This window comes from Orycteropus afer, unplaced genomic scaffold (assembly GCF_000298275.1).
Source record: "Orycteropus afer afer isolate SDZICR_OR568_19922 unplaced genomic scaffold, OryAfe1.0 scaffold00083, whole genome shotgun sequence".
In the NCBI taxonomy this organism is placed as follows: Eukaryota; Metazoa; Chordata; class Mammalia; order Tubulidentata; family Orycteropodidae; genus Orycteropus; species Orycteropus afer.
In genome coordinates, this window is record NW_006921670.1 from 4264336 (window position 1) to 4281163 (window position 16828).

Consider the following 16828-nt stretch of genomic DNA (forward strand, 5'->3'; position numbering starts at 1 on the left):
ACAAAGTATATGTGAACTGCTGTATGAAAAGTGAATTTACTCTGTAAATCTTCACCCAAATCCTAATAAAAAAAAAATATATATTTTTTCATATTAACAATAGGATTCATTGCTTTAAATACAGAGGTACTTCAACCAAAAAGCTACCTGGAGGTTAAAGAAAAACATAGGTTAAAGAAAAACATATGGAGCTCATTATTTAAACATACAATGTTATTTGAAAATAAGCTTATCCTGCATTTCCCAACTTTTACTTTTAATCATTGTTACTATCATTAATTATTTAGCACATATTATATGACGGGAGCCATTGTAGATGCTGGAGATAGAGCATGGAAGGACAGACAAACATAAAATGTCCCTGCCCTCATGAAATTTACATTCTAGCAGGACTAGACAGACACATACACACTGCTATCAAGTCAGAGCCAACTCATAGTGACCCCTCCTTGGGTTTCCGAGGCAGTTTCACTATAGAAGTAGATTGTCCAACCTTCCTTCTGAGGAGTGGCTGGTGGTTTGAACCACCAGCCTTCAGGTTAGCAGTCTAATGTCTTAGGCACTAGGCCACCACACAGTAAGGAAATAATAAAATAAAATGTACACTATGTCAGATGAGAAACACTACGGAGAAAAAAAAACAGACAACATGTCTAGAGCATGCCAACGCAACAAGGGGGTGCAAAGAGGGCAGTTGTAGAGGGCCTCACCAGGAAGAAGACTTTCTGAGCAAAGACCTGAAGACTGCGTGGGAGCCCCTCGGCATCCGGAAGAACATTCTGGGCGAGGGCCAGCAGGCGCAAAAGCCGTTGGGAAAGCGAGAACGTCTTTGTTCTAAGCATCTTCTACTCTTACCCTTTTTCCTTTGTCTTTACAACATTTATACCCTATTTACACATTACTTGGATAACTATAACTTTTCTTTCATTAATTTCTTGGTATTGAGTTCACACTCTACCTTTCTTCTTCCCCCACTGAACAAAATCTTTATCAAGTTGTTTTTCAATAATCACATTTCCTTCCTCAAGCCTCTGGCTTTTTTTCTTTTCTTTTCTTTTTTAATGAGTTACATTCAATAAAAATGCGCTGACTGCCTACCATGTGTCAAGGCCTCATGGCAAAAAGATCATTAATATATGGTACATGCTCTCAGAATTTAATTAAGAAAAAAATATATATAATAAATAGACTTTTTAAATATACCATGAAAAGCAGCCCAATGATACTATGAATGAAGTGTTGTACCAATTAATTCCGCCTAGTGAGGGAAAGAAGGAAGAGTTAGGGGCATGGATAAAGACCTCTGAGCTAGGATCTGAAGGGTAAGCGTTCCGTAGACAGATAGAAAGGAAAGAATATTCCAGGGAAGAAGTAACATCATAAGTACAAGCACAGAGATGTGTAAGCAAATAATATATTAAGAATGCCTGGTGATACAATGTACTAGATTGAAGGATAAGGAAACAAGAGTGGAAACCTAGATTGAGAATGTGCTAAGGGGCCTGGACTTTATCCTGACAGCCAGTGGTTTCCAAACTTTTTGACTACATACCACATCAGGAACAAATTTCTAGCTGCACACCCAATACGTATCCATTTATTTATCAATTAAATGATACTAAAAGCTCCTATTCTAATAATATTTTACTCATTATAAAATAAACATAAAAACAGAAAGGTGTAAAAGATAAAGAAAAAATAACCCAAAAACCAAACCCACTGGCATTGAGTCACTGCCAACTCATAGTGACCCTCACTGGGTTTCCAAGGCTGTAAATCTTTATGGAAGTACATTGCCTCATCTTCTGCCTTGGAGCAGTTAATGGGTTTGAACCACAGACCTTCTGGTTAGCAGCCAAATGCCTTACCTACTACGCCAAAGACAAAATAAGTAATATTTTCTAACAGAATCATTTCCATCAATAAATAATACTATTAAATTAATAAATAATGTGTACAAATTTTATCAATAAGCAGCTAATGTTTCTCTAATCAACAAGTAAATAGACTACATACTGTGCTTCTATTGACATCTCAGTTTGAATGTATTTTTCTTGTTCTCCTGCTGTTTACAAAGTCTAGTATAGTATATTTGTACTCAGCTTTTCTAAGCCCAAGTGTTGAAAATTTATAAGACCTTTATGATGGTGGATATAAACATATACACACCTTGTATACAGTCTATCTAGGTACAAGGGTACATATTTATGCCTAGATAGAAATGAATAAACAGGTTTTTTCTCTTTGTGTACTGTTATATTTTATCTAAACATACTTTATTTATCTCTCAAAATTGCTCATAAAAGCTTTTGGAACAGGGCCTGATCTTTTCATTTTGTAAAACCATCATAGTGCTTAGTATTGTGACTGAAAATAATTGCTCTGTGTATCACAAAAAAAAATCACTCACTGCCGTCGAGCAGGATCCAATTCATAGTGACCCCTCCTTGGGTTTCCGAGGCAGTATCACTACGGAAGTAGATTGCCCAACTTTCCTTCCAAGGAGTGGCTGCTGGGTTTGAACCGCCAGCCTTTTGGTTAGCAGTCAAATGCCTTAGGCACTACTATATTATATTCCACTCACTATTAATCTGCCCTGTTTTCCACCTGACTCTTGAGGATGCAAAATTTTAATTAGTGTTCTATTTTGATTTTTAAGAAAAAAAAAAATTCTCACGGTAGTTTATATCTTCATTATTTCTGGATCATGAAGCACAGCGTGACCAAAACAATAAAGATTTTCTTTGATTTCATTATCAAGCCTCAATCTAACCTAAAATAAACACTTGAAAAAAAAAAAAGAAAAGAGAGAGAGAGGGGATATACACCATGACCAAGTGGGATTTATCCCACAAATGTAAAGTTGCCTCAACATACAAAAATCAATCAATGTAATATATCAATAGAATAAAGGGAATAAAACACATGATCATCTCAACAGGTGCAGAAAAACAACATGTGACAAAATTCAACACCACTTCATGATAAAAGACACTCATCAAACTAGGGATAGAAGGGAATGTCCTCAACCTAATAAAGAGCATCTACAAAAAGCCACATACTTAATGGTGGAAAAATTAGAAGCTTTCCTACTGAACTTAACAGCAAGATCAGGATATCCCCTCTTATCACTTCTATTCAACATAGTACTAGAAGTTCTAGTCAGGGAAATTAGGCAAGAAAAAGAAGTAAGAGGCATCCAGATTGGAAAGAAGAAGTTAAACTATCTCTACTGCTCTGGTGGTGTAGTGCCTAAGGCATTTGACTGCTAACCAGAAGGCTGGCAGCTCAAACCCACCAGCCACTCCTCAGAAGGAAGGCAATCTACTTCTAAAGTGATACCACCTTGGAAACCCAAGGAGGGGTCGCTATGAGTCAGATCCGACTCAACGGCAGTAAGTCTGGTTTGGTATTTGCAGAGCTAATAAACTAGTTCAACAAGGTTACAGTATGCAAGATCGATATACAAAAATCAGTTGTACTTCTGTACACTTGTAATGATCAATCAAAAAATGAAATTTTAAAATTCTATTCATAACAGCACCAAAAAGAGTAAGATATTGAGGAATAAACATAAGAAGTGCAAGACCTGTATTGAAAACTACAAAATGCTGTAGAGAGAAATCAAACAAAGCCTAAATAAATGGAATGACATCCAATATTCATGGAGTGGAAGATTTAGTACTGTTAAGATGGCAAAATTCCCCAAACAGCTTTACTGATTCAATGCAACCTTACTAAAAATTCTATTTGCTTTTTTTGTAGAAAATGACAAGCTAATTCTAACCTTCATGTGGAAATGCAAGGGAATGAGAATAGCTAAAATAATCTTGAAAAGGAATAACATTGAAGAGCTCACACTTTCAAATTCCAAAACTTACTACAAAGCTACAAATACGGTACTGACATAAGGACAGACGTACAGATCGATGCAATAGCATTGAGAGTCCAGATTATCAACTCACATATCTATGATCAACCTATTTTCAACAATGGTGTCAATACAATTCAAAGAGGGAAATAACAGTCTTTTTAACAAATGGGACCAGGGCAACTGCAAAACATGCAAAAGAGTAAAAGTGGACCCCCCACTTCATCATATATAAAATTCAATTCAAAATAGATCCCAGACTTAAATGTAAGAGCTAAAACCATAAAACTCTTAGAAGAAAACAAAGGTACAAATCTCCATGACTTTGGATTAGGCAACGGTTTCTTACAGGTGACACCTAAAGCACACGCGACAAAAAAAATTTTTAATTAGATCAACTGGACTTCCTCAAAACTGGAAACTTTAATGTATCCACGGACACATCAAAGAAGTGAAAAGACAACCCACAGAATGGAAGAAGATATTTGAAAATCACCTAACTGATATTCTTCAGAATACATAAAGAACACTAAAAACTTAACAATAAAAAGAAAAATAACCCAATCAAAAATGGTCAAAGGATTTGAACAGACATTTCTCAACAAAAGATATGCAAATTGTCAATGCTGTTCTTGTTAGGTGCCACTGAGCCAGCTCTAACTTACAGCGACCTTATGTATAACAGAATGAAATGTCGCCCTACCGACTCTCTGCTATCTTCCTCACTGTTGAAGTGTTTACGTCCATTGTTCTGCTATGGTGTCAATCCATCTCATTCAGGGTTTCCAATGAGTTTCCAACTTTACCAACCTTGATGTCCTTTTCAAATGATCTGTCTTTCTTCATGACATGCCCAAGGCAGGTGAGCTGACATTTCACCTCTTCACCTCTAAGGAGATAATCTGGTTGTATTTTTTCTAAGACTGATTTACTCATTCTTCTGGTAGTCCATACCAAAAAAACCCTCCCTGGGTTTCCGAGGCAGCATCCCTATGGAAGTAGATTGCCTAACCTTTCTTCCGAGGAGTGGCAGGGGGGTTAGAACCACCAGCCTTCTGTTTAGCAGTCAAACCCTTAGGCACTATGTGACCAGAGCTCCCCTGGCATTCCATAGTATGTTCATAATTCTTCACCAATACCATAGTTAAAGTGCATCAATTTTTCTTCTGTCTTCATTTTCATTGTCTAGCTTCCACATGCATAAGAGGCAAAAATGGCCAGTAAGTTCACGAAAAGATGTTCAACATCATTAGGCATTAAAATGCAAATTAAAACTACAATGAGATACCACTTCACACTCGCTAGGATGCCTATAATAAAAAAGGTGAGTAATAACAAGTGTTGGCAAGGATAGAGAGAAATTGGAACCTTAATACTTTGCTGGTGGGACTGTAAAATGGTGCAGCCACTTTGGAAAAGTGTTTGGCAGCTCCTCCAAATGTTAAACATAAAGTTATCATATGACCCAGCAATTTCACTCCTAGGTATATACCCAGGAGAAATGAAAACTTATATCTACACAAAATCTTATGCCTGGATGTTTATATCAGCAGAAAAGTAGAAATAACCCAAACGTCCATCAAATGACAAATGGATAAACAGAATGCAATACATCCAATAGAACATTATTCAGCCATAAAAAGGAATAAAGTGCTTACTCATGCTATAGCATGGATGAACCTTGAAAACATTATGTCAAGTGAAAAAAGCCAGACACAAAAGGCCAGATATTATAGAATTCCATTTATATGAAATGTCCAGATAGGCAAATCCACAGAGACAGAGAAGAGATGAGTAGTTGGCAGAGAACAAGGAAAATGAGGAATGACTGCTAATAGGTATAGAGTTCTTTTTCCAGTGATGAAAATGTCTGGAAATAGATAGGGTCATAGTTGCAGGACTTTGAGAATACACTAAAAATATCAAATTGCACACTTTTAAGGTATGAATTTTACAGCATGTGAATTATACTTCAATCTTCAAGAAGTTGTTGTTGCTATTAGGTGCTTCAAGACAGTTCCAACTCATCACGAGCCCATGGACAACAGAACGAAACACCGGCTGGTCCTGAGACATCCTCACAGTCGTTGCCATGTCTGAAGCCATTGTTGCAGCCACTATGTCAATCCATGTTGTTGAGGGTCTTCCTCTTTTTTGCTGACCCCTCTACTTTACAGACATGATGTCCTTCTCCAGGGACTGGTCCCTCCTGATAACATATCCAAAATATGTGAGATAAAGTCTCACCATCCTCACTTGCAAGGTGCATTCTGGTTGTACTTCTTCCAAGACAGATTTGTTCATTATTCTGGAAGTCCATGGTATAGTCAATATTCTTCGCCAACACAGTAATTCAAAAGCATCAATGCTTCTTTGGTCTTACTTATTCATTGTCAAGATTTTGCACACATATGAGGTAACTGAAAATACCATGGCTTGGGTTAGGCACACCTAAGTCCTCAAAGTGACACTTTTGCTCTTTAACACTTTAAAAAGATCTTTTGCAGTAGATTTGCCTGATGTAATACATTGCTTGATTTCTTGACTCTTGCTTTGAAGGGTGCTGACTGTGGATCCAAGTAAAATGAAATCCTTGATACCTTCACTCTTTTCTCCATTTATTATGATGTTGCTTACCAGTCCAGATTTTATTTTCTTTATGTTGAGGTATACTTCATTCTGAAGGCTATAGTCTTTGATCTTCATAAAAATCCTTTAAGACCTCTTCACTTTCAGCAAGCAAGGGTGTATCATCAGCCTATTGTTGACTGTTAATGAGTCTTCCTCCAATCCTGATGGCACGCTCTTCTTCATATACTTTAACTTTTCGGATTATTTGCTCAGCATATAGATTGAGTGTATACTGAAATGATACCACCTTGACACACAACTTCCCTGATTTTAAACCATGGAGTATCCTCTTATTCTGTTCAAAAGACTGCCTCTTGTGCAGTTTACGTGCAGGTTCTACATAAGCACAATGAAATGTTCTGGAATTTCCATTCTTAGCAGTGGACATTTACTCACACTCATTTTGGCACTAAGTTGCTATTCCGAAAAGCCCTAATACTTTCACTATGGAACAAGAGCTTACTAGGAATTTCAAAAACAATCCACAAATTAAGTTCTCACAGAAATAATTCTCATGGTCTAGCTGTTTATAGCACTACCAACCAGCACGACTGGAATCAGTATTCTAGGACTAAAATGTTCGCCTCTATTACTAAATCCATAGAACTATGCGTTTGTTATTACAGCAAATGCTTCCCTTCCTAAGTATAGTACATGTTAAGAAAGGTGTATAATATATGTTAAGCAAAGGGCCACGCTTAAAATGTTTGCAATCTAATGTCAATTCTCTATAGAGTTATGAATCTGTCTATTGCTATTTAATAGTTTACCTACCATTGCTTGCTAAGCCAACTGCTGAGTGCCATTCACTCAACAATATTTTATTTCTTGTGTACAAGAACAGAAAACAATCTTTCTATGAAAGATTTGTTCATTGTAGTGAAAAATGATTTGCTTTTGCAAATAGTACATGGAGGCAACATTTTCTGATCTCCTCTAACTTCACAAGAGGAAGACAGAATCACCATCAGCAGCCCAAGGTTTATTCCTATGAGGCCAGACATGTTGCCACCCTCCAGCCTTTTACCAATTCTGACACCAACCATCCCTCCCACCGTACTCACTTCTCTGCCGGGTTTGATAATTGTTGCAATGGCCACACAGAACTCACAGACAATACTCACAATTATGGGGTTTATTAGGAAAGTAACAGGCTACAATTCAGGCCCAGGAACGTGCTCAGGATATAATTCTTCTATCAGGACAATCTCCCCTCTGCTGTGCCCTCAGACACACCTCTCTGGCCCTTGGCCTTTCAGCCTGGCCTCTGCCCCGCTCAGGTAAATGTTACAAAGCTCTTTTAGCTCTGCCAATAGGTACACCTAGGTGCACCCCACTCTGCCAGCAAGCCTCCTGCCCAGGGGCACTCAGCTCTCTCTCCATGGGCCAGGTAAGCCCGTCGCTCTGTCTCATGACTCGTGGTTCCACCGCTGCCATCTCTGCTGGGATATCTCTCTGCCAAGGAGGTCTAGTGCAGGGCTCTCAGGTCCAAGGGTGCACTCCACTTCACCTCCAGCTCTTCTCTCTTGATGGCAGTGAGACCCCCTCTCTGACTCCAGGAGGGCTCACTTTAAGCCTGGCAGAGTGACAAAACTAACCAATCCCAACATCAGACTTCTACACACCTTATTTGCATCGTCCCACCTAGTAATCCAATGGGAGTTATAAAGACTATGACTAGAAAAGCTATACCAAGTAACTCATTGCACCACAGATATTGAATCAAGACTGTATTATGTTGCTGTAAATATCTATTTTTCCAAAACCTGTTCATATGATTTTTCAAAAGGTTGGGAAATATATACAGTGTAGTCATTAAAATCTAAAGCTAAAGCTGTCAAATTTAAACAATATATCTTGAAAAATGACACAGTGAAGGTATAAGCACATTTCACTATATTTCTGTATTTCAGAGAGTTTGATAAACTATTCAGCGTATTCTAGGGTATGGAGTGTTCTGTCTAATAAAATTCCAATAGATAAAATACCACACATATATACACATCTGACAAGTAATCAAATACTTCAAATTCAAAATGTATACTTAACACCGAGACTGCACTGAATCTTACCCTTTCCTCATGATTCATCAGTCTATTTACTTTAAGCACAATCACTCTTTCACATTAGCTAGGGAGAAAGCGCTGACTCTTTCACCATTACAGAACAGGAGACACTACTGAATCAGCTCCGCTTTCTATATACATACCCTTTCCCCACTTCACCTCCTCCACCCCCAACAGAATGATTTTATGACCTAAATATTTGACTATAACTATTTCCATCTCAATAGTCTTTGAAGATTTTACAGCCTTTGGAAACACTTCCTTACATTTATGACTAAATTTATCTAATTACAATTATGAATTACAGTGACTTTATTATACCAAATTGCCATGCCTCCTGTTTTATTCACTTTATTCACTTCCTACGAGGTATCATGTTATTGGAACCTAAGTGTGTTAGTTGGACATATTCTTTTTTTGGGGAAAAAAAAAAAAGATATTGTTCTCTAAGAGTCAACACAAAGGATTAAACTGGAAACTATTACTGTTCTAGGGAACAATTTTTCCCCAGCTCCCAGTTCAAAACGATCCCTCCAAAGCTCCTAATTCTGTTGACATGCTCTATTGACATCTTTAACTGTTACCTTGGTCTTTTCCAGCTTCGTCAATGTGCTGAAATTCTTTCAGTGTCTGAAGGTTACAGAACCTCTCTCTGCAATGCTGGATGACTTTCTTTGATCCGTTCTTGATGAGATAATCCATTAGCGTAAGGGACTTGTACACATGGCGCCAGTTCTTCCCATGGTCATCGAGTCTCTGCCATAGCATGTTCATGATCTCGGACAGAGAAATCGTGTTGAAAGTCAGGTCGCTGATGTCTAGCATCAGAGAACTAGAAGGACCCCAAGGGTCATTAGAAGTCGCTTCCCTGACTTTGATTTCAGCATCTGAGTAATTTTTCACGAAATTTTTCACTTGCCTCCTGAATGCCATAGGAAGGTGAGATGGGGGATGAGAGTAATGGAATAAGAGTTTGTGTAACTGGTTTATAAAGCTCTTGAAAGGTCATTGGTCCCCAGTTCTGCTGTTTCCAAATACAAATGATTAATCTCCATGTTGACACCGTATCAATTTCCTGCAAAGGAAAACACAAAAATATGTAAGTTAAACATTTTTTAAAAATGGTTTTAGAGGACCAAGTCAGTCTGAAAAATCTAGGTGCGTGTTTCTAAATTAGCCCCTCACTTATCAGCCAGAATTGAGGGTATCATATAAATTTTCCTAGGATAGGCATGACGAAACCCCTCATAAGTGATTGGCCTATTTCATTTAAAGAAACATGGATAGACTTTCTAGTCCTAAAAGTTTCCAAAGAAAACATCATTCAACTTCTTTACCTAGAAATAAAATGATCACAAACCATCCATCCCATGGACAGTGGGCAAGTTAGATAAGAAAATGCGACTTGTGCTATGACATGTTAAGCTTGAGATATATTGCCGCAAACAAAACATTATGCCCTGAAATTAGTTAACACGGACTCTCAGATTCATCAAGTGACCCTCTCTGATTGTATGCTTTGGAGAACTAAAGCCATCAGAATCAGATCTTACTTTCTTATGGGAGTCCTTGTGGCAATAGTGCCTAAGGCACTTGACTGCTAACCAGAAGGCTGGCAGTTCAAACCCACCAGCCACTCCCACAAGCCACTCCTCAGAAGGAAGACTATCTTATTCCATAGTGATACCACCTCAGAAATCCAAGGAGGGGTCGCTATTCTTTGGAGAACTAAAGCCATTAGAATCAGATTTCACTTTTTTATTCATCTAAAAAGGGGTGTTGTACCTCAGTGGACTCCACAGCTAACTCATGGTACCTGGAACTAATATTTCAGTCCAGGTAGGGCTGGTGAGTTTGAGGAGAAAATTGAATTACTTTCCTCAGTTTTAGAAAAAGAAGTCTGAGTTTAGGATTAAGTAGTGTCAACAGTGAGATTCAAACAGTGTAGAGATTTCCCTAAGGCCTGGAATGATCAGGGTGGTCTGTCAGTGCTCTAGAGAAGACACAAAAAATAGGCCCATTTTGATTGGTATGGTAAAGCATAAAAGGTGTATGCAGCCCCCAAACCATTAATGATTGTGATGTCAATTCATGGGGCACCAGAAACCACTGCCTTTCCTCCTCATTACTTTGCATCAATGTGGGTCAGTTAATCTGCAATTTCCCTAGCGATCTGCCACTAACAGCCACCAACATGGCGTACCGAATTAATTTCAAGTCCTGACAAGCATCCAGGCCCAATGAAGCCTAGCCGATCTATAATCAGACTTTACTAGATAAAGTACACACATACAAAGAAAAAAACATTAAAATCTAAACAAAAGTGTTTGTTATTTTTAGCTTTATTTCCTTCACTGACCTTCCCATTCTTCAGCACAGGCTTGATTAATTTCCATGTATGTTTTTAAGGAAGACATAAATTTTCAGAAGCATTTTAAATGAAGTATCACTTCTTTTTAATTAAACAAAAGGAGGGGATAATTAATTTTTTGTATATGAAAATACAATACACCTTAAATAACACAGAAAAATGTTTAATTAAGATTTTTCAGAAAAAGAGAAGTTGATACAACTTCATTTCCCCTCCTGTTTTCACTTCAAATTCAAACATTTTTACCCGATTCACTCCGGAGGAGACAACCTGATTTATGATGTGTTTCAATAAGCTATTAAAATTTTCAATCATGAGGGTTTTCTTTTTCTATTGTCCATTTTCCCCCTCTACCAAACTCACTCTATGTAGAAATGTACTTTGACATTGGCTTACAGCAACTAATATTGATCTGTTTCCTCACAAGTCTACTTAAAAAAAATTCTGTTAGAATCACAACTTGCTGGAATCGAGCAGCCATTAAAACTTTTCTTTTCTTTGTGGATAGCTACCCATCTATATTTTGGAGAGATAATCCTAATTTTCAGACTTTCCTATATTCTCTAATTGACATTGTTTCATTTGTAAAAAAAAAAAAAAAAAATTCTTAAATGAATTTTTTGCCTCAGAAAAATTACCAACATAATAGCTTTCTATTCAGTATAGTAGTTTAAAATGGATGTGCTTGACACCATACCAGAATTAGATACATTCCCAACCATTAGACAAAACTACAAAAAAAGAAGTCCAGATAAGTGAATTCCTGTTATTTACTAATATATGGGGGTCAGTTAATCAGCAATTTCCCTAGTAATCTGCATACCAAATTAATTTCAAGTCCTGACAAGCATTGTGATATGACCAAAGAACATGTGAGATATCATTATACTATCAATGCCTTCTTAGACTAACAAGGAGTTCAATTCATAGGTGTTTATTATAAATCATATGTTGGTTCATCATGTATTTTAGATACCCGACTGTATGCAAATTCTGAGTTTAATTATACCACCAAATAACCTAAAGATTTCAATAACAGTGATGTGACATGTGAGACAAAATTAATGCCCACAAGGGTAAATTTCCACACCGGGATCTCAGTTTTCTGGCTACCCAAATCTCTATATTTAGAAATGGAAGGAAAAAGTGGGGTATTTCATGTCACCAATCTGTTAGTTCCTGCAAGAGGCCTGTAGTGGTTATGTCTGTATGTCAACTTGGCTGGGCCTGGTTAAGTGGCTGGGCAGCTAGTGGTAGTTATTCCCCATGATGAGAATGGCAATCAACTCCATGGTGGGATCTACCACAAGCAGCTGAGTAGCTGTCTTTGTGTATGTGGTCTGCTGCCCATATATAAGAAGTAGCTTTGGGAGTGGTCTCTAGCTTATGGTGTGCTTGGATCCTGCATGTAGCTGTGCCATTGTTCAGCAGCCTGCCATGCTCTGCCAACCTTGGGACTTACAATGGACTTTAATCAATGGCCTACTGTGTGGTTTGGTAACCTCAGGACTGTGCCTTTTTACTTGTCAACCTTGGGCTTGGCAGCCTCAGCAGCCAGCAGATGTCTGAGTGCAGAAAAGCCTCTAGCTTCAGTGGGCTGGGAGCTGGAGGAAGAGCTGAAGCCCAAGGCTGAGGGGCTTTCACATAGCCCCTGGAGCTTGGCACTTTGAACTTGGACTTAAAGCCTCCAAATTGTAAGAATAAACTCCTGTTTGTTAAGGCCTCCCGTTTATGATATATTCCTGTCAAAGCGGCACTAAGGAACCAGAACGAGGCCCTCACTGATCTTGCTAACTACTTAGGTCTCCCCATTACACTTGCCTCAGAACCCAGTTTATTTCCTTCATGGCATTTATGGTGACCTGTACTTTGTGCTCATCCACTGGCTCACTGCCTTTCCCCAGCAGCAGTCTGGAAGCTTCTTGAAGTCAGGGACCATGGTGGTCCGTCTTAGCACTGTAATTCTACTGCCTCACCAATACCTCCAAAATAAACAAACCCAGGGCCGCCAAGTAGATTCCAACTCAGAGTAACTCTATAGGACAGAGCACAACTGCCCACAGGGTTTTCAAGGCTGTAATCTTCATGGAAGCAGATTGCCAGGCCTTTTATTCCATGGAGAGGCTGGTATGTTCAAACCAACCTTCAGGTTAGAGCTGAGCACTTACTAACTGCATCAACAGGGCTCCTAACAGGTACCTTCAAACCCAAACCCACTGCCCTTCAGTCAATTCTGACTCATAGCGACCCTATGTGACAGAGTAGAACTGCCCAAAGAGTTTCCAAGACTGTAAATCTTTACAGAAGCAGACTGCCACATCTTTCTCCCACAGAGCAGCTGGTAGGTTCCAACTGCTAACCTTTCAGTTAGCAGCCAATAGCTTTAACCACAGCACCACCAGGACTCTCTAATCAAACAACCAAACTCACTGCCATAGAGTGGATTCTGACTCACAGTGACTCCCCCCCATTGGGTTTTTGAGGCTATAAACCTTTAAGGAAGCAGATTGCCCCATCTTCCCTCTGAAGAGCAGCTGGTGGGTTTGAACAGCCGACTTTCTGGTTAGCAGCCAAATGCCTTATCCACTATGCCAGCAGAGCTCCTCGGGCTCTCTAACAGGTCCCTAAAAAAGCCCACTGCCATCAAGTCAATTCTGACACAAAGCAACCCTAGAACTGAGCAGAACTGCCCCATAGGGTTTCCAACGCAGTACATCTTTACGGAAACAGACTGCCACATCCTTCTACCACAAAGAGGCTGGTGGGTTCCAGCTGCCCACCTTTTGATTAGCACCTGAATGCTTTAACCACTGTGCCACCACAGCACTTAACAGGTGTTTAAACCAAAACCAAACCAAACTCATTGCTGTCAAGTCAGTCCCGACTCATAGCGACCCCTACTTGGGTTTCCGAGGCGGTATCACTATGGAAATAGATTGCCCAACCTTCCTTCCGAGGAGTAACTGGTGGGTTTGAATCGCCAGCCTTCTGGTTAGCAGTCAAATGCCTTAGGCACTACGCCACCAGAGCTCCTAACAGGTACTTAGCTGATAGTAAATACTCAAGAAATATATGATGCGTGAGTGACAGAACGAATGAATGATCTGCCTTGGAATAAACTTGCACTGGTTCCACATCTCTGGATTGTAAACAGAACATTTTTAAAATATAATCTAGTTCTTTTAATTATCAAGTAAAATTCTGGAGTTTTGACTAAATATTTTCAAATCAATCAGCAAATATTTCCTGAGTCCTATCATTTGTACAGCTTTGTGGGGGATATAAAAATATAAAATATGATCCCCGAGTTCAAAATGCTTAGTTTGGTTAAGGAGCTTTCTCCCTTAAATAATCCCAAAGTAAAAGATGAGGACTCTCAGTGTTTTGTTTTGTTTTTTTTAACTGCTCACCTCCACAATGCTTCAGCAAGGCTGTTTACACACACACACACACACACACACACACCCTCTTAAGCTCCTTGGACCTTACCTGAATCAAAAGAGGAAATCATGTAAATTATCAACTGAAACAAAGCTGCTAGTCCATTATTTTTATCCAAGACTCCTGGGGCCATATGAGTTGTGGATTTCCAATTTGGGGGGATTTTTGAAGAGCAGTGCAGAGCCTACACCATATACGACACGATACCACATATGACATGATACTATATATGACATGATGTTGAGAAGCTCTTTACAATCAAACACATTAACATGTCTGCAACAAAACAGCAAATATTCACACCAAGTGGAAGAAATAAAGACTACAAATGGCCTCCATTTAGTTCATGTTTTGCTGCCAAATTATATATCTTAGAACAGAAATGCTTTGGTTTTCAAACTTTTTGGATTTCAGAGTTGAGGAGAGGGGATTGAGAAGCTGAACTGACTTTATCCACAGATATAAGGCAATAATAGCAACAGCATCTAAGAAGCTGGGTGCCTACAGGCAAAGATGAACTTAGGGCGGTGCTATGCGAAGGCAGCTCTTGCATGCACACAGGTTCCACCCATCAACATGACTTAAGAGTCAGGTAACTCAGGAGGAAATAAGCTCTAGCCAGGGTCAATACAGGAGAACGATCATAGAGAATATCATGGCATTAGGAGGTGTTACTGATTTAATGATCAGATTATCAAATGATCTACTATGCCAGGAAAGACAAATTGAAGAGAAATGGTGTGGCATTCACTGTCACAAAAAATGTTTTGGGATCTATCCTGAAGTACAATGCTGTCAGTGAGGAAACAATATCCATTCATTTACAAAAAACTCTCTCACTGCTGTCAAGCTGATTCGACTCACAGAAAGCCCTCTGTGGGTTTTTGAGGTATATCTCTACAGAAGCAATTGCCCAATCTTCCTTCCAAGGAGTGGCTGGTGGGTTTGAACCACCAGCTTTCTGGTTAGCAGTCAAATGCCTTAAGCACTATGCCACCAGAGCTCAAGGAAGACCAGTTAATAGTACTAATATTCAAATTTACACACTAACCAAAGCCAAAGACAAGGAAACTGAAGATCCTTACCAACCTCTGTAGTCTGAAATTCATCAAATATGCCATCAAGATGTATTTATTATTACTGGTGATTGGAATGCAAAAGTTGGAAACAAAAAGAATCTCCAGTAGCTGGAAAATATGGCCTTGGTGATACAAATGATGCTGAGGATCACATGATAGAATTTTGCAAGATCAATTAACTTGTTCATTGCAAATACTTTTTCAGTGACATAAATGGTGGCTATACACGTGGACCTTGCCAGATGGAATACACAGGAATCAGATCGACTACATCTGTGGAAAGAGATGATGGAGAAGCTCATTATCTTCTGCTCAAACAAGGCCAGGAGCTGACTGTGGAACAGACCATCAATTTCGCATATGCAAGTTCAATCTGAAGCTCAAGAAAATTAAAGCAAGTCCACTAGAGCCAAAATATGACCTTGATTATATCCCTCCTGAACTTAGAGACCGTCTAAAGAACAGATTTGACGCACTGAACACCAAAGACAGAAAACCAGACGAATTGTGGCATGACATCAAGAACATCATACATGAAGAAAGTAGGTCATTAAAAAGACAGGAAAGGAAGAAAAGAACAAAATGGATGTCAGAAGAGACTCTGAAACTTGCTCTTGAATGGATTTGCTAAAGCAAATGGAAGAAATGATAAGATAAAAGAACTGAACAAAAGATTTCAAAGAGCAGCTGTGTTAGACTGGGTTCTCTAGAGAAACAAAACCAGTAAAGCTTATATGTATAGAGAAAGAGAAATTTATCTTAGGAAAATGGCTCACACACTTATACAAACTGGCAAGTCAAAAGTTCTTGGATCAAATGTCAAGCTGCAGGCTTTTCTCAACTCACACAGCTTCAGGGTCTGAGGAGCTCAAGGTTGGCAGCCAGTATAGTGGCTGTTGACTCCAACGAATATGAACCCAAGATCTCTAGGCCAAATGGTGGATTGTTCGCTCATGGATAGTTGTAGGCAGCACAAAAGATTCCCGATCCACAGAAGAGTGTCTCTTTTCCCAGGATGTCCATAAATATACTGGAAGCAGGCCACACCCCTAGGGAAACTCCCTTTCAATGGATTGGCTGCTCAAAACATATATATCTGATCCCATCATTTGAACAACCCACATCACAGTTGCTTAAACCACACAGAAATGTGGTCCAGCCAAGTTGACACACAGCTCCAATTATCACAGCAGCTCACTAAGCCAAAGTCAATTATTATAATGAAATGTGCAAAAACCTAGAGTTAGAAAACTAAAAGGGAAGAACACACTCAGTATTTCTCATGCTGAAAGAACTGAAGAAAAAAATCAAGCCTCAAGTTGAAAGATATTGAAAGGTTCTATGGTCAAAATATTGAGTGATGAAGGAA

At 38.9% G+C, this 16828-nt stretch overlaps 1 protein-coding gene across 1 annotated transcript in view; it reads right to left on the minus strand.

Moving 5' to 3' along the window:
• ENTHD1 (ENTH domain containing 1) overlaps positions 1-9501 on the minus strand; it is a 209785-nt gene extending 200284 nt beyond the window's left edge. The window contains exon 1 of the mRNA XM_007941766.1: positions 9153-9501. Coding sequence (XP_007939957.1) covers positions 9153-9501 — 349 coding nt within the window. The remainder of the gene's footprint in view (positions 1-9152) is intronic.
• Between the last annotated feature and the right edge of the window lie 7327 nt (positions 9502-16828).